This window comes from Protomyctophum bolini, assembly GCF_963924005.1.
Source record: "Protomyctophum bolini genome assembly, chromosome: 2".
Classification (NCBI taxonomy): Eukaryota; Metazoa; Chordata; class Actinopteri; order Myctophiformes; family Myctophidae; genus Protomyctophum; species Protomyctophum bolini.
In genome coordinates this window covers 2,947,294-2,965,339 of record NC_137863.1, presented here as the reverse complement: position 1 = coordinate 2,965,339, position 18,046 = coordinate 2,947,294, and the positions used below count along the sequence as shown (strand labels likewise).

General features: G+C 45.2%; 1 protein-coding gene across 1 annotated transcript; it reads right to left on the bottom strand.

Moving 5' to 3' along the window:
• Positions 1 to 1,828: 1,828 nt before the first annotated feature.
• gata2a (GATA binding protein 2a) lies at positions 1,829 to 16,573 on the bottom strand. The gene is made up of 5 exons (XM_080775693.1): positions 15,928 to 16,573; positions 14,353 to 14,955; positions 10,252 to 10,397; positions 4,356 to 4,481; positions 1,829 to 2,431 (listed from the first exon to the last, which is right to left on the bottom strand). Exons 1-5 carry the CDS (start codon positions 16,160 to 16,162, stop codon positions 2,096 to 2,098), a joined length of 1,446 nt encoding a protein of 481 aa, XP_080631819.1. The 5' UTR covers positions 16,163 to 16,573; the 3' UTR covers positions 1,829 to 2,095.
• Positions 16,574 to 18,046: the final 1,473 nt, after the last annotated feature.

Below are 18,046 nucleotides of genomic sequence, written 5' to 3'. Positions count from 1 at the left end.
ATAAGTAATACGTATAGAGACACCAGAGCGATTATGTCACTCCCTGTGATTCACACTCCCCTTAACCTATATGGGCAGTTATATAGTCTATACTATTTTTACTATTATTTTTAAACAAGCCCAAAGAAACGCCATTATTTTCCATGCAACAAAAAAACACAAACAAGCCAAAGGTGGCTTAATACTAAGCCAACATGGCAACAATGTCTGGGCTCCACCGCTCCACACACACACAGTGGTCCAGCCTGGGGGCCTCCCTCGGCTCCACAAAGGGCCCTTCTCTCTCTCTGCACCATCCAGAGATATAGGGGAGGGCCGGGGCCGGCTGGCCGGGGCCAGATCCGATCCACTACAGACTACATTCACCACGCTTTAGGGATCACAGGGCGCCATGCATGCGCCTAACGCATTCTGACCTGAGATCAGATTCAGACGAGGTTTCCACTGGACACACACTGGTCTGATTAACCCATTCTGACCTGAGATCAGATTCTAAAAAATGTCAGTCGTTCTTCGATTTTTCAAAAATAGCAGACCTACAAGCTCGTAGCGCGTCACTCGGTGGCGCGCTACGAGCTTATAGATCTGCTATTTTTCAATAGCTAAAACATAACATGATGCTAACACCAAGATGGGTTCCCGTTCAGAATGGGTTAATACATCTGATATCACTTATGATTTTAACTATAAGGACCTCTTCACTTAAAAAAAAATAAAGGTTTTGTCTGATCTCTGGTGTGTGCGTGTGCGTGTGTGTGCGTGTGTGTGTGTGTGTGTGTGTGTGTGTGTGTGTGTGTGTGTGTGTGTGTGTGTGTGTGTATGCGTGTGGGGAGGGAGAAACTAAACATCGGAGGCAGACACATCGTTTCATACTTTAATATTAAACTTTATTTTCCTTTAATTTTTGTGAGATGGAAAAACGATCCAAAGGTACAGCTCAGGGACAACATTTCATCTAAGATAAGGTCAGTGTTCTTTTTCTCTTTACATAACCATGAAATTAACATCGTAACGGGTTCCATGTGTCTTTGACCGAAGCTTTTAAGAGTGAAAATAAATTATCGTAGCAATAATTATTACATCAAATATAACAATAACAATAATAAGCAATTAAGCGTTTATAAACACTCTATTTTTATTTATTTTTTTTACTTGCGTCTTTTTTTTTCTCTCCAGAAAAAGTCCATTATTAAAAACGGGTGAACATCGGTGGTGGTGGTGGTGGGGGGGGGTTGTACAATCCAGCATGTGAAAGGAGCAGTGGTTTGTGGGTAATGGAGTCTGTGGGGGTCTGTCTGGTATAATAACGCAACTAATGAGGTGCACGTCGCCACAAAAAGATCGGGCCGGTTCTGAAACGTTTCCCCGGTTCTGAAACATTCTGTTGCCGACCGACGGACCGACCGAGCGACCAGAGGTGGCGCGCGCCGCGCATCTCGGCATAATACGTACATTACGTGTGTGACGAGTTTTTTAATCTGGAGGTGAACGAACAAACGAAGAAGTGGTTCTATTAATTAAGGACCTCTCGTGAATCTCCTGCTGCGTCGAGAAGAAGAGGTGGGTACCAAAGTGACATAGTAAAAAAATAAAATAAGCAAAACTAAAAACGAACGAACAGCGTCCACTCCTCCTCCTCCTCCTCCTGCTGCTGCTGTGAGCCTCTCACAGACAGTCCTCCACAAGCTGGGCCTTTTTCTCTCTTTAAGAAACTCCCTTTCTTACAGTTTTTCACTCTCGACAGAGTCCTGTAACAACGACACACCCCCCTCCCCTCCCCTGTCCCGTCCCGCTCTGTCCCGTCCGTGAGCGAGGGGAGGTTTCTTGTCGAACACAGACGTCGAAACATGGCGTCCAAACTGAGAGTTCTCCTCTTTCAGCCCCGCTGGACATCGAGTCAACCAACAACATGTCCGCTCACTCCTCACTCAACCGTCGGGGGGAAAATGGGCCGGTTCGGTTCGGTTCGGTTAGGTTCGGTTCGTGGGGGAAGGGGCTCTGTGGACGGGAGGCCGGCGCTGTGAGGGTGGCGTTAGGTAAGGAGAGAGAGAGAGAGAGAGAGAGAGAGAGAGAGAGGGCGCGTTGAGGCATAAGTTCAGTGGGGCTCGGCCCAGACGGGCGAGCGGTGCCCGGCGTGGTGGTGGTGGTGGTGCGGGTGGGCGAAGGAGGGGTGGATGGGCGTGGGCGTGGGCAGCATGTGTCCCGAGTGGCTGAAGGGCGACGTCAGGTGGCCCATGTGGGCCATGTGGGAGCCCAGGGGCCCGCCGTGGGGCCCCACGCCGCCGCCGCCGAAGGGCGACGACTTGTCGTGCATACACTTGGACAGCTCGTCGAACCCGTCGCCCGCCCGCTTGCTGCGCTTGGACTTGCTGGACATCTTGCGGTTGCGTGTCTGGATGCCCTCCTTCTTCATGGTGAGGGGCCGGTTGACCTGGTGACCCAGAGGAAGGTGTGGTTGTTAGAGAGAGACACGGACTAGAGAGAGGCGTACAGCATAGATAACATGACGGTGTTATGGTCTAAGTCTTCTTCATGGTCAGGGGCCGGTTGACCTGGTGACCCAGAGGAAGGTGGGTTTGTTAGAGAGAGACACGGACTAGAGAGAGAGGCGTACAGCATAGAGAACATGACGGTGTTATGGTCTAAGTTCCTGGTATTATAACCAATTCAACCCTATATATAGCATCCCTGTTCTTTGGGTGATCATACATTTTTGGCAAATCATATACATTTCGGCAAATCTATAACGCATTGTATATAATCTGCTATTTTCATCGAAGATATGTAGACTAAAGGGAAAGAGAATGGGGGCCCCTAATACTATACCCTGAGGGACTCCAGTCAACTGGGTTTAAGTTGCTAAATACAATTATGAGAGTATACACTTTGAGCACGTTTTCCTGGAAAACGGTTCAATTTAGCATTAAATGCTTGCTACTATATCGGTATATCGTAAATGATCTAGCACAGTGGTTCTCAACCAGTGGCCCGGGGACCACCAGTGGTCCCTGAGGGGGGTTCCAGGTGGTCCCCAGCTATAAATGATGAAGAGTTGGTATAACCAAATGGACCCTTATAGATAGAACATTTTACGCTCGTAAAAGTGTTAAATTATTGTTAAACATCTGCATTACTTAATTTACTATATAGAAAAGAAGTCTACACAATTAGAGAATGTAGAATAATTGTTATTTTAATCAATGTTTGCCTTGTTTTCTCTCCTATATGGTATAACAACATCAATACAGCATGGAACTGTGGACATCATCTAATCCAACGATAACAGAATCTTAAAGGTTTTGGGTCCTGAGAGGCTAAATCTCAGGCACCAAACGGTGGTCCGTTTTGGCTCAAAAGCCAAATAAATAAATTAGCCTTGATACGAAAAAGGCTGAAATCCACTGATCTGGTCCTAATAATAAACCCCCATCAAAAAAAGTCAATAAATGTCGTAAAGCAGATTTACATATATCGCTGCGTTAAAACGCAGGACACGAGCGATTCTGTGCAGGGCTTTTGTCTCGTTTTTTGTTTTTTTCATAAGATCCTTTGAACCCCATCGGTCCGATATGAATACATGGGGATTGGGGAGAAGCCACGCCGAAGCCCCCCCCCATTCATTCAGCCTTAAAAAAAAGGGACACCCGTCCGTTTCAGACACCGTTAGCATCACAGTTAGTTGTATAACTAAAGCGACGCCGTTTTTTACAAACGCTGAATGACAGTCCCAGCCCCTCCCTCCCGCCTCTCCGGGGAGCCACGCCCCCCATTGATACGGAGATGGTTTAATAAAACAGGGGGTGAAGAAAACCCAGCGGCGGGTTTCTGCTTGACAGGCTGAGCAGCGAGGGGCTTTGTGTCCGCCGCGCGCTCTGCAGTCTCGCTGCCTCTAAATCGATGCGAGCTGTCCGCCCCCTTGACCAGTAACCACCCGCCCCCTCCCCCTCCCTCCCTCCCTCCACCCCCCGCACATCAACAGTAACCCAGTACATTTACTCAAGTATTTAATTTGCTTGACTATATTTCCATTTGTACTTTTATATACAGTATGCTATATATACGATATATACTCTATACGCTAAATATTGTAGCCTATTTTCTTTGTTACAATTATTTGCCAGCTCCTATTTTATGCTTTCTATTCGAAAATAGCAGATCTACAAGCTCACAACGCAATGTCGTGACCTGTTTTTTTTTTGACAGTTTTATGCCAATATGTCTACTATAATTTACTCAACTCAACTTTACTCAAATAGCAGAGTATTTCTATACATTATTGTGGCACTTTTCTTTTTTAAGTATATAAATAAATACAAATCTGAGTATATATATATAGGCCTATAGCTGTAACTTACATTGTGCAGTTTGTAGTAGAGGCCACAGGCGTTGCAGACGGGGTCTCCATTCCCGTTGCGTCTCCACAGGGTGGTGGTGGTCGTCTGGCAGTTAGCGCAGCAGGTGCCAGCACGCCGCGCCGCCGACTATGGGACAGAGAGAGAGAGAGAGAGACATTGAGACACATTGGAGGTTTCAAGGTTCAAGGTTGCAGGACTTTATATCCCATTCTCGGGGCGGCCGGCCCGGGGAACCCCTTTTGGTGTTTTAACCCATTCTGACCTGAGATCAGATTCTAAAAAAAATGTCTGTTTGAAAATGACAGTTTTCTGAAAAAGCCATGTTTCTATGTCAGTCGTTCTTCGATTTAAAAGAAAATAGCAGACCTACAAGCTCATAGCGCGCCACTCGGTGGCGCGCTATGAGCTTGTAGATCTGCTATTTTTCAATAGCTAAAGCATAACATAGTGCTAACACCAAAATGGGATCCCGCCCCAAAATGGGTCAACTATAAGCATTATGTTATGCTTTTGGATGTTTGAAAAATAGCAGATCTACAAGTTCATAGCACGGCATGCACCGAGTGCCGCGCTATGAGCTTGTGTATATGGTCTGCTATATTTTTTTGAAAAATCTTGAAAATGTGCATGGCGTAAATCTTTGAATTTATGTGTATATTCTTTCAGAGCGAACGTTCCCCTGCAGGAACTACATGTTTTCAGACGGGGGTCGGCAGCCAATTACGTATAATTGTGGGGCTCCTTCCTTGACATTGAACCAGTTTGAGAACCACTGACATTATAGAACCACTGACATTATAGAACCACTGACATTATAACCACTGACATTATAGAACCACTGACATTATAGAACCACTGACATTATAGAACCACTGACATTATAGAACCACTGACATTATAGAACCACTGACATTATAGAACCACTGACATTATAGAACCACTGACATTATAGAACCACTGACATTATAGAACCACTGACATTAGAAACACTGACATTAGAAACACTGACATTATAGAACCACTGACATTATAGAACCACTGACATTATAACCACTGACATTATAGAACCACTGACATTATAGAACCACTGACATTATAGAACCACTGACATTATAGAACCACTGACATTATAACCACTGACATTATAGAACCACTGACATTATAGAACCACTGACATTATAGAACCACTGACATTATAGAACCACTGACATTATAGAACCACTGACATTATAGAACCACTGACATTATAGAAACATGGGGATTTTTCAGAAGACATTTGAAGAATCGACCTCAGGTCTAAATGGGTTATTGTTACATCTTTGTGTACAGGTATAGTAAAACTTATATTTTAGTTTGGCTTCCTTATATTACAGACAATGCAACGGCATAGCATAATATTTAAAAAAATATATAAAAATAAACACATGAGCAAGCACAGCAAACAGAGAGATGGAATAAAGAGTGCTAGAAAAATAGTCAAATATGTGCATGTTTTCCCTTTAGTAGCAAAGTTAGGTAAACTTTTTTGTGAACTGCTTCACAGCAGGTTATATGGTCCATATAATACGTTTAGTTTAAGAAGGTGCAATTTGAGGCTATATATGTTCCATATTATACAATACGATTTGTTTAGAAAAGGTGCAAACGCCTTTATTTTATTCCTATTTATATTAAATATTTATTTGTATTCATATAGCCTTATATGCATTGTTGTATCTTGATTGTTTTGTCCCACTTCTGCTTACTGGCAATAATTGTAAACGTATATGTTTTCTCATACCAATAAAGCTTCCACTGAATTGAAATTGAGAGAGCTGCACATACATATGGATATGTCCCGGTGAATATATATAGGCCTACTGTATATAGGCTAAAAGACATTCACATGCCTATTAATTTAGATATGGCATGGAGAGAGAGAGAGAGAGAGAGAGAGAGAGAGAGAGGAGGTCAGACCGGACAGTCAACTCAACTTGACACAAATACGATTCGATTTCTGATACCGAACACCGTGACCGACCGTTTAGTTGTTATTTAATATGGCGCAGCAAGAAACAGACGTTTCATATCTATGTTTTTTTTTTACGAGACTGACGCCATTATAGATGCCTAATAAAAAATACATTCTAGCGTCTTTTTCAGGAGTTGGGGATGGAGGGAGGGAGGGGGGACGAGGGGAGGGGGGGGGACCAGGCCTCCGCTATTAGTGAAATAAAGCATCAGCATGATATTTAAACTTTGACCGCACGCAGCACACTGAACTGAAGCCTAAACATTACGACATCAAAGCAAGCGCCAGTTGGACTGATGAAATTATTTAAAAGTCTCGATTGAATTAATTGCGCTTTAATAGCGGAATTTATGGCCAGCCAGCCCCACTTGAAGTCACAGATCACATTTTCCAATTTGCGCGATAATCTCACATCGTGGATTGTATGTGGACAGCTAGGCTAGATATACATAATTCTACCATGCGTGGACAAAAACGACCCGTTTCATTCTGTCTCTATATAAGCCATGTCAATAAGTCACATTTCATTAATTTAGAATAAATGTAAAATGTGGCCGTATAAGTCTTGATTGTCTCTACATTAATTAATATACAGGTCTATATAGGCGTCATGGGGAATATATTATCCACCCCCGATGTGATGCGTAAAAGGCCACAGCATAGTGCGTTCTGTCCTGTCTGGGCAAAATGCGCCTTTTGTGTCCATTACGGATCAATTCTTCACACATAATAAGAAACATTAGCTTTTTACATGCACTATATACGCCCCCGGGGCACACCGCGCACGCAATGTAAAGCATGCAGCACTGCAACATGCTTTTATATTTGTAATTAATTTCAGGTGCGCACTGCGCGCTGGAAGAGCCTAATAACCTTGACGAGAACATACAAAGCCCGACTATATAAGGCCTTTATACTATATAATATATGCAAATAATATCATAATAATAAAGACATGAAGACAAGACAACAAACACAAAACCAAAAACACATTCCAGCGCATAAAGATGGTGCCACTGCCCCGCCGAGCAGCGAGAGAGCATGACAAAACAAGGCGACGAACATAAATCCATTTATTTTTCCAAATCCCTAACCGCGCCATCACCCCCTCCCCTCCCCTCCCCTCCCCTCTCCTCCCCGCGCCCTCCTCGTGAGTCGTGCGCGTTCTCTCTCTTCTCACACACACACACACACACACACACACACACACACACACACACGGGTCCTACTGCACAGTATGTTGTGATAATCGCTTTTACAGTATGTTAAGGCCTGGCCCTGCCTAGTGCAGGGACACGACAGACACACACACACTCACTCACACGCACACACACACGCACACACACACGCACGCACGCACGAAATGTTGAAGGCGGAAACACCCGGCCGCCTGGCTTCCTTATCAGGGCCAGGCAGATATCCGGATAGGAAACAACTGGGTGCCCTTTGAACAGAACGCTGAAAACACTCGAGCCGAAAAAATGCTTGTCCAACTCGGCCACCAGCGTCCAGCTATAGCGGGCCACCGGCCGAATCATGGAAACATGTGGGACTATAATATGTCCTCCTCGGCCACCTCGGTCCACCGGGACTCATGGAAACATGTGGGGACAGACTACAGTGGGGCTATAATATTATGGGCAGTATACAGACTACAGCAGGGGTATTCAATTAGATTAGGCCGGGGGCCACAACTGTAGAATGATTGTGTGTGGGGGGCCGCACAGTGTGCGCGCGAAGCGCGGAAATTTGTGGGTTCTCAAAATGCTTTTTGTGCTCAAACACGAAGATTTATGTATATTTCCGCACAGTAATGAGCAGGGTAATATGTCTATACAGGTATATGCCACCTTAGAATAGATGTAGGCCTAGACCTATTTGACAGTGCATAAGCAGCATTGCTTTGACAATAACGACCATCAGCTGGACGGACACACACACACAAACATTACATAGAGCAGTGATTCCAAAGTGGGGTTCGGGGACCCCCAGGGTCCTTGAGGCAGTTCCAGGGGGTCCCCAGGGAAATGGTTTGGAATCAAATGGACCCTTATGGGTCTGTAACTCTGAGAGTGTACAAATGGAACCAAATGGACCCTAACAGGGTTTATTATTGTGAGAATGATGGCTTCCATTTTCGCAACTTTTCAGGACTAGAAAGCCTGCCGTTTCTATTAGCTTGGATTCTCCATTGATGTCACTGTGGGTTTCTGAACTGCCCACAGCCCTCCTATGTGACACAGACCGAGTAGAAAAAAACGTGTCATTTTATCATGATTATTAGTGAGGACCTATTATATGAAGATAGGTTGAAAAGTGGTCCTTTAATGATTACTGTCATTATGGTAATCTCACAATTAATATTGCACAAACCATACCTGTAACTTTTATTAGCCCTATTATTATTCTCAAAAAAAAAAAGAAAAAAAAAGTTTTTTTCTTTTTTTTTTTTTTTTCAAAATTCTTACAGGGGCCACAAGGAGGCGCTCCGCGGGCCACATGTGGCCCGCGGGCCGCCAATTGAATATCCCTGGACTACAGAGTCAAGGATTAAGAACATGCATTAAGGTTTTTGCCTCCCCATCCGAAATATCTGCCAAAATATCATCACCTCTTCTTGAGCTGGCAGTTAAACAATGATGAGGAAAATAGGCTATACATTTAATCATGTTCATTATTATTGGCTATATATTAAATGGGTCTGGCTGAAAAGAAATCACAGTAATTTCTACTTCACACTGAAATTAAAACTGAAATTCGGAAAAATGTAATAAAACTATATAAAAGTATGCCGGGAGGGGTAGTCATTTTTCCCCTTCGTCTTTTTTCTTTTCAGTTATTGGTGGTCATTGGTTGACCAATAGCATAACATTGTGTCTCTAAACTCACTTAGTTTTTTTTTAAATAGCACATTATATAACACAGTTATATACAACAGTATAGTTAGTATTATGAGTGAATATTATAGTCGTGGTTTCATAATTGAGATACTAAATTTGATGTCACCAATTTTATTTTATTATATTATATTCCAGAGCTATTATACCAATTTAGAAGGAAAGACACAAGACTATTTTTGTTCCGGTTAAATAAATAAATAAACATATATAATTTAAAAAAAATTAAACAACCGCAACTCTTAGGTGCGAACGCAGCAATTATGAGCAGCTCTGCATGCATGCGGGCCAGGGGCCGGGACCAGGGGCCATGCAGGGGCCACTCCAAAAACAACCCTTCAGAACACACGCCTTCTAAAACGTTCGTTCCCTGAGCCTATAAAACCACATGTGGCGCCTCAATCAACAACCCCATGATGTAATCAGTAATCAGAAAAAAATCAGAAAAAAATATAGTGTGCCTTTTTTCCTTGAGGTGCTCGTAGCGATGCGTTGCACGCGCCCGCTATAAAGTGCCAACAACAGCGTCAGTCAGTCAGTCACATCCTGGGGTAATTTAAGACCCCAAATAAATAAGACTCCATTCCATTCGCCAACCCAACGCTCTTCCCCCGTGTGGCGTGATGCTAACAGACGCAGCGCGGCCGCTAACAGACGCTGCAGCATGGACATCGGTATCAGTAACAGTATCAGAATATATAGAGGCAATAATGATAGCGGGATAACAATGACAATAGTAGCAGTATTGTAACGGGGCCGTGGAGGAGGAGGAGGAGGGGGGAGGAGGGGGAGGGGGGGTCGCCGGGTGGGGGGGGATGGGGGGGTGAGAGGCGCAAGCAAACAATTCCAGGAAGATCATAGGGAAAATATAACTTTCCTGGAATTGTTCCTCTGGCCACGGTGACTATGGCTTTGTGCTCTCTCTCTCTCTCTCTCTCTCTCTCAGACCAAAGGGCATGTTGGGGTGGGGGAGGAGGAGGGTACTCACCAGTCTGCGTTTGGGCTTGATGAGCGGCCGGTTCTGCCCGTTCATCTTGTGGTAGAGTCCGCAGGCGTTGCACAGGTAGTGGCCGGTGCCGTCCCGCCGCCACAGCGGGGTGGAGGTGGCGCCGCAGTTGACGCACTCGCGACCCTCTGCGTATAGTTCAGGAAGGGGGGGGAAGACATGAGGGAGATTTATATAATTAACACATTTCAACCACCATGCATGCATGCAACCAAGGAGACAATAATTAACATGCAATGATCATGATAATAACGACAACAATACAACGCAACGCAACGCAACGCAACGCAACGCAACGCAACAGCTGTTCAGCATGAATCTGCAGGCCAACCGAACCGTGATCGAAAAAAAAGCGACCGGCCCTTTTTTCATTAATCCATTCTGACCTGAGATCAGATTCATACGAGGTTTTCCACTGGACACACACTGGTCTGATTATAACCCATTCTGACCCGAGATCAGATTAAAAAAAATGTCAGTCGTTCTTCGATTTTTTCAAAAAATAGCAGACCTACAAGCTCGTAGCGCGCCACTCGGTGGTGCGCTATGAGCTTGTAGATCTGCTATTTTTCAATAGCTAAAGCATAACATGATGCGGACACCAACATGGGTTCCCGTTCAGAATGGGTTAACGCTGTAATATGAAGTCGTCGTTCGTTTCTAAGAACGTCCGCACGACACAACGTCCTAATATATCAGAAGCACAGGTGCGTTGTTGTTGGACCCGGGCCCACCATCCAACGCCCGTCTCTCTGGTTGGAGGCTGGGCTGGGACCGCGTGGAGGACACGGACACCTCCGTGTAAACCGATCTTGCGGCGCGGAGAAGGAGAGACCAACGAGACATGCCAGAAACGTGTCCAGAGGTGTCCACCGGGATGAAGGAGACATGCCATCAAATCAGGCCTGCATTATTCATCAGCGTGTATGTATAGAGGGCGCCACTACCACCAGAGGAAACATTAGTGTGTGTGTGTTGTTGGTGGTGTTATTAACCCATTCTGACCGGGAACCCCTTTTGGTATGTTGGCATCATGTTATGCTTTAGCTATTGAAAAATAGCAGATCTACAAGCTCATAGCGCGCCACCGAGTGGCGCGCTACGAGCTTGTAGGTCTGCTATTTTTGAAAAATCGAAGAGCGACTGACATTTTTTTTAATCTGATCTCAGGTCAGAATGGGTTAATCAGACCAGTGTGTGTGTGTGTGTCCAGTGGAAACCTCGTATGAATCTGATCTCAGGTCAGAACGGGTTAAATATGGTGGTATTATACCACCAGAGGAAACATTAGTGTGTGTTTTGTTGTTGGTGGTGATGATGTTGGTATATTAAATGTGCCGGGACAATGTTGTTGAAAAGGTAGGCTATAGCATGCAATTCTCCCGGCTATATATAATATAAACTCTTCATGCTATGAAAACATAGCTTTCAAATGGACGCCACAGCCAGCCAGCCAGCCAGCGCAGGCCAGGCCAGGCTGACCAGACTTGCAGCTCCATTGTTGTGGATATTATACCGACCGGGGTCCATTCCTTTTCACCCTGCATGTTTCGTGTTAGCATTATAAAGCTGCGTGAAAACCAGGAGGTGTTCCAAACACGCTCTCTTACTTCTCTCTCCTCTCCCTCTCTCTCTCTCTCTCTCTCTCTCCCAAGCAGGTTTGACTCCGGTTCAGCCAGGGCTGCGGCTCTATAAACGAATTGGTTTTAATTCATGAAGTGTCCCTGCTCTCTTCTCTCTTCTCTCCCTGGAGCATCATCTCATTATTCCTATTATAATGTCAGGAGACACCCAACATAGTCCCACCCTAAACTCACAAATGGAATCTTGCAGGGCTGAACAATAGCATGGCGGGCTCCTTTTGAAGTGTATGCGCCGCAGCCCTCACTGTGCTGTGCTGTAAAGTCACCTCCCTTCACTATTTCACAAGTCCAGCTATGGAGAAGTATATTATAATATGCAAGATCATTACTAGCACCTCAAGGGAGGGAGCACATATTGCGCAATGTCTTAGGGTGGGAAATGAGTTATAGAAGATGGTGAGGTGAGGTGAAGGAGAGGGTTTGGGGGTTATGGAGGACACAGACAGGTCACAGGACACCGCCTTTCTTTCTTTTTTTGGGTCAGGGAACGGGGGCATTATTATAGGTGAGCATGAGGGAGACTCGGTTCTGTTCTGAGGTTAGTTCAACAGGAAACCGCACTGCTAGTCAGGTATGTGCTGACAGCTAAAATGTCATTGTGGCATTTAATACAACAGTCAATCACTGTGTTATAGCGTCAGGCTCAACATTCAGCTCCGACAGATAAGAGACTCCTTTTTAATGGACCAACATGTTGGTGGTGTTGGTGATTCAAGCCGGCTCCTTTTTTAAATGTCACTGTGTAACATTTCTCTTACAATAGCTGGCGTTCACTTACACACACACACACACACACACACGCACGCACGCACACACACACACACACACACACACACACGCGCACACACACACACACACACACACACACACACACACACACACACAGCGGCTATGAAAGAAAAATGCCATTGGAATAATAATGAGAAGGTTATATATTCATATAATTAGACAGTTATACATCAGGAGAGAGATCTGTCACATGCACTGCCATGTGACTCCTCCTGTCAAAACCTTTCACAATATAGGTGAACTTTATATTATTAAGTGTCACAAAGGGTTGTTTAAAAAGGTTAATACTGATAGGAAAATATATATATATACACAATGCCCCCATGCATGGTCTGAGCTGTGTTTCAAATATCATATCCGCTTCCATGTGCAATAGGAATAATATAGGAATTATTATTGAGAAAATGACATGGCCTGCATATATAGCAATTAAGGATTTCCTCTATATCAACTCACTCCTTCTATAATTATATATAATTCTTATAATTGATCCATTTAAACCTATAGAAACGGTGTATACACTGTAATAGGCCACACTTGCACCACCGGAGTATTGTTCTATTTATCTTAGTATAGTATAGAATGCGAGCCCATGCAATGCACCACGGATGGACTCGATTCCCCCAACGCCATTCTCCCTCCACTCTGGGGCCGCCGCGCCAAGGCCATGCTTAAACACACAAACAGCAGGCCTCTGCCGTCTGTGACGAGGCGTCCCGTCCCGAAGGGGCTTTGTTTAGTATATTGGGGGGGTGGGAGGGAGGGTGGAGGGGGGGGGGGGGTGAGGAGGTCGTGATTTGTTCACTCTGAGGTATACAGGATATGGCAGGAGCCAGCGCGTCGGTCCGTCGTGACTCCTGCGTTTTCTAAAGCCCCCCCAACCCAATAAACTAAAGGCTACGTGTGTGTGTGTGTGTGTGTGTGTGTGTGTGTGTGTGTGTGTGTGTGTATATATATATATATATATGAGGAAAATGGAAAAACAATTCAAACGAGGCACGAATCATCATCATCCATTTTAAACGTCGTGGTAATGGGCTAAACATGTGTTTAAACATATAGCCTATACTAACACGTGTTGTAGGAATTAAAGAACAAATAGATCCAAATAGAATTCTCCATATAAAGACACATTTCCTATAGTTAGCCTATAGGCTAAATATTTATAAAAAAAAGGTTCACTCGTGTTCAAACTGGTCCCCAAACAACGCGATGTCAAATCACTGGATGGTTGACCCTGATTTAGTCCTTAAATTCCTCACACAAGTGACCGTTGAAGTGAAGTGGTGTTGTGGGTGAAGATGGGATAAAGATAATACGAGTCGCTGCAACAAGTTTGCAACAGAGAGCGCCGCAGGCACAAAATATATATAACCCGATATGGAAAGTAAGCTATAATAAATCAACCATTTCATGCCGCATGTATATACGAGCCGTTATAATATAAAACACGGTCGAGTTCAACACTTTTACGAAATAAAATATCACAGGGACTTTTTTTTTTTTTGCATATATTTTGTAGGCCTACCAATTAAATGTTTCAAATGAAGTGCGTATATAAATGCCGTTAACGTTCAAGTATAAACGCTATAGGCCTGTATATATATTATATTCACATTTTTAGGTAAAATATGTGAAACTCTGGGCTCACCTGAACACGACCGGGCTTTGCTTTTGCACTTGGGCGTGAAGCTGGACGCGGAGCCTCCGAGCAGGCTGCCCGGGTGGAACAGGGACCCGCTGTACTCGTGCGGGGCGTGGAGCGGGTAGCTCGGGTAGGTGGGGATGGGGTGGTGCGTGGCCGGCGTCTGGGCGTTCATCGAGGCGAGGCTGGAGCGGAGCGGGCTGCAGCTCTCCATCTTCATGCCGTGCGGGTCCGTGAGCGCCGGGCCGCCGACCTGGTAGGACTTGATGGAGTCCTTCTCGTCCTGCATGATCCGCGACGTCGTGGTGGAGGTGGAGGTGGGCGACGTGGGGCCCGGGTCCGGGGACACGTCCTTCGGGGGCGTCGGGGGGAAACTGTAGAGGTGCGGGCTGGAGTGCGAGGACGGCGTGAGCGAGGAGGGCGCCGCGCCCGAGGCGCCGTTGCACGGGTAGCCGGAGCTGGCGGGGTGCAGGCCGGGCTTGCTGAAGTGGCTGACCGCCCAGGCGTTGTGGTGGTGGGCGGACAGGGCCGCCTTGCCGGGGTCCAGCCACGGGATGCCCGGGCTGTGGATGAGGTGAGGCCGGCAGACCTGGTTCCCAGTGAGGCGAGCTGGAAAAGCACAAAAAGCGATCGGTGTTTTTTAGCCTATATATTTTTTTTAGTTTTATAGTTTTCGCACAAATCCAGCAAGTCGCGAGCAAGCAGGCTAACTCTCCTCCTCACCTGTTGAATATCCCAAACTCAAGTCCGACATTGAGTATTTCTCAGCGCAAGATGTGACACGGAGATTAAACGTCTTAATTAGAATATCCAATTGATTAATTAACGTAGCACGGACTACAATAATAATAATAGTAATAATATAAAATATTTTTCTTTCTCATATCCTATAAAAGTAGCATATAGTCCATGTACAGGATGTACAACAAACAAGAGCCGCTATAACGAAAATAATATATCAGATCAAGGCCTTAAAAAAAAAAAGTGGACAATAAAACCAGCTCTCACTCGCCTATAATGCGCTGCTGCTTATATCTGTTCATCTGCCGTATGGATGTCGGACTAGAGATTGTTATTAGTACATTTGAGGGTTTTTATTTTGTATCCGGGCGGGAAGTGCCTCTCTCTCTCTATCTCTCTCTCTCTCTCCCAGAACCCCTGCCCCAAACGGAGAGCGGGTTAAATGACATACTTCCCTTTCCTCTCTCTGTCATTTGCTAGAAATTCCCCTCTATGATTCTCGCATTGCAGACAGTCAGCACAGATAGATAGATAGAATAGATAGCTGCAGGTCTGCACTATGTCTGAATGAAACCCTATAGCAGGCACTATAGAGTCGATACCCAATCCTATCACTAACCACACACACGCAAATAATAGCTTGTTGTTGTTGTTGTAATGATGTTGTTTATCTCGCCATGTTGAAAGGCTTTTCAAATAGATATGGATACTAGAAATAGTAGAAATATTAATTACGCTTGAATTATATCATCAGTGTCAGATTGTCCCTCGCTGCATCGCAGGGGGGCATCGCATGCAGAATAAAATAATTGTTGTCACACATTCACTCATCTTTCTTACCGTGTGCTTGGCTGTACGTGACCCTTGCCCGGGAGTTGGCGTAGTAGGGGTTCCCCTGCGAGTCCAGGTGGTTGAGGAACATGTCCACCTCGTCCTGGGGCAACAGGGGCGCCATGGGCTCCATGTACTGGTGGCCCAGCGGGCCGTGGTGGTGCGTGTCCCCGTGGTGCTGGCCGTTCAGCACGGCGTGGTGGTGCGCCATCCACCGGGACTGGTCGGCGGCCGCGACCTCCATGGCGGCGAAGCAGCTGTCTCCGTACGGAGGCTCCGTACTGTCGCCTTGAATCGTTTTTGTTTATGCTATTATTGTTTTTGTTATTATTATTATTATTAAGCCTCCAAAAAATGTCAATTTTTCTTTCTGACGCAGCGGGGTTCCCCCAATTTTTACTGTCCAGAAATGTCCTCTGCTGAGAAAGCGAAGAAATCCCGAAATCTGGTGTTGTCCTTTAGCTATAGGCCACCTGCAATGACAGGAAAAAATAAATAAAATATGTGTTACAAAAAAGAAAAAATCAATGCAATGTCGCTGCAGGTCCAGCAATGTTTACTCCATTTAAAAGAAAAATAAACGTCTCCTTGGGGATGTTTTCATTCAATCATAAATATAAGCTCTGTCGAAGAAGCGGCCTTTCCAATAATACCAAAGTAAACAAAATTAAAAAAGAGAGCCTAGTAGTAGACACACAGTTGCCTCAGACTATAGTGTCCACTCCACTGCATTCCGATAACAACAGAATATAGTCCATAAAAAACGTTTCCCACAGCTCCGAATGTATACCTGTTGAAATGTCTCTCACTCTCTCTCCCCCGCGATCAGCTGACAGCAAACAAACAAACAATCACACAGACAGACAGATCTCCAGACACGGAGTCTCTGTAACGTGGTGCTGATCCGGTGTGGCGGTACTGAACTGACTGACTGACTGAGTGAGACGCAGCACGGTCCTTAATGAGATGTGGCCGTTAGGACTGTGATGCGGACTGGCGCCAGTCACATTCCCATATCAGAGCGGGTCGGGGGGCGGGGCGAGGCTGTGACCTCCCCGGGAGCCAATGGGAGGTCGGCGCGCACGCCATTGGCCCGCAGCTCTGCTCGTCCACCCCCATTAGCATTCGAAACTGTGTGATTCCTTCTTCTCTCTCTCTCTCTCTCTCTCTCTCTCTCTATCTCTCTCTGTCAGTCGATCACTGCGCCGAAAAAACTATAAAATACTTTATAATATATAAATATATCGATCTCGTGTCTTGTGAAGCTCACATTGAATGAGCAATTGCGATTGATATTTTGATTTTCTTTAACAATTAAGCAGTCAAGAGCATATATGCTTATAGCCTACTCTCTTTATATTATAGCTAACGAGCTTTGATACATTTAGACCCATTAACCCCCTTGAACGTATAGGCTATTACCCTACATGATTATTATTTGACTATATAGCTCTGATCCATAATATTAGGCTATATGATATAAAGTCCTCTTCAAGCCTTCATAACGGTTTTATTTTCGAATCACACGGGCATATAAGCATTTCATTATTAGGCTATTATTATTTATCTTTTATATAAATCAACGATTCATGGGCCTGAATAAAACGTGTGGTTATAGGCCTATGGCCAATCAATCATGAGTGTTGGTTTTCACACTGCTAGCATCATGTAAATAAACATGCTTTTCAACACCTCTAACACCAACAGAGGAGGGGCGTCCCTTTATGACCCCGAAACCCATTGTCCCAGAGCGCCTAATTGTCTTTAATTAGTAGTGAAGACATTCCTGGTGGTTTTGTCTCGGGGTATGGGGTGATCAAACGCCGCTTTGCATCGCAAAGGGAGCCCTTCTCGCGGCGTCGCGGGGTGGAACGTTATATTATGAAAACCAATTTGGTGACTATATTAGCATGCAGACAGACAGACAGACCGCGGGTCGCGTCAACCCTGCACCGTAGAGTAGACTGTGTGTCGCTGCAGAGCGGACCACCGTGGGGTCCGTGGACCGGTACCGTGGACCACCACCACCACCAAGACCAAACCGGGAAGTTTAAGCTATATTCCTTTCTGCATTCATAAATAGGCATATATAGGCTATAATATCACCCCCCAAAAAACAAATGCCGTT

Coding starts and splice junctions, on each gene's coding strand:
- gata2a (XM_080775693.1), bottom strand. CDS start 16,162: ATGGAGGTCGCGGCCGCCGACCAGTCCCGGTGGATGGCGCACCACCAC. Junction 14,956..15,927: donor CACGTACAGCCAAGCACACG/GTAAGAAAGATG, acceptor GTGCTTTTCCAG/CTCGCCTCACTGGGAACCAG. Junction 2,432..4,355: donor TCTACTACAAACTGCACAAT/GTAAGTTACAGC, acceptor CTGGGTCACCAG/GTCAACCGGCCCCTCACCAT.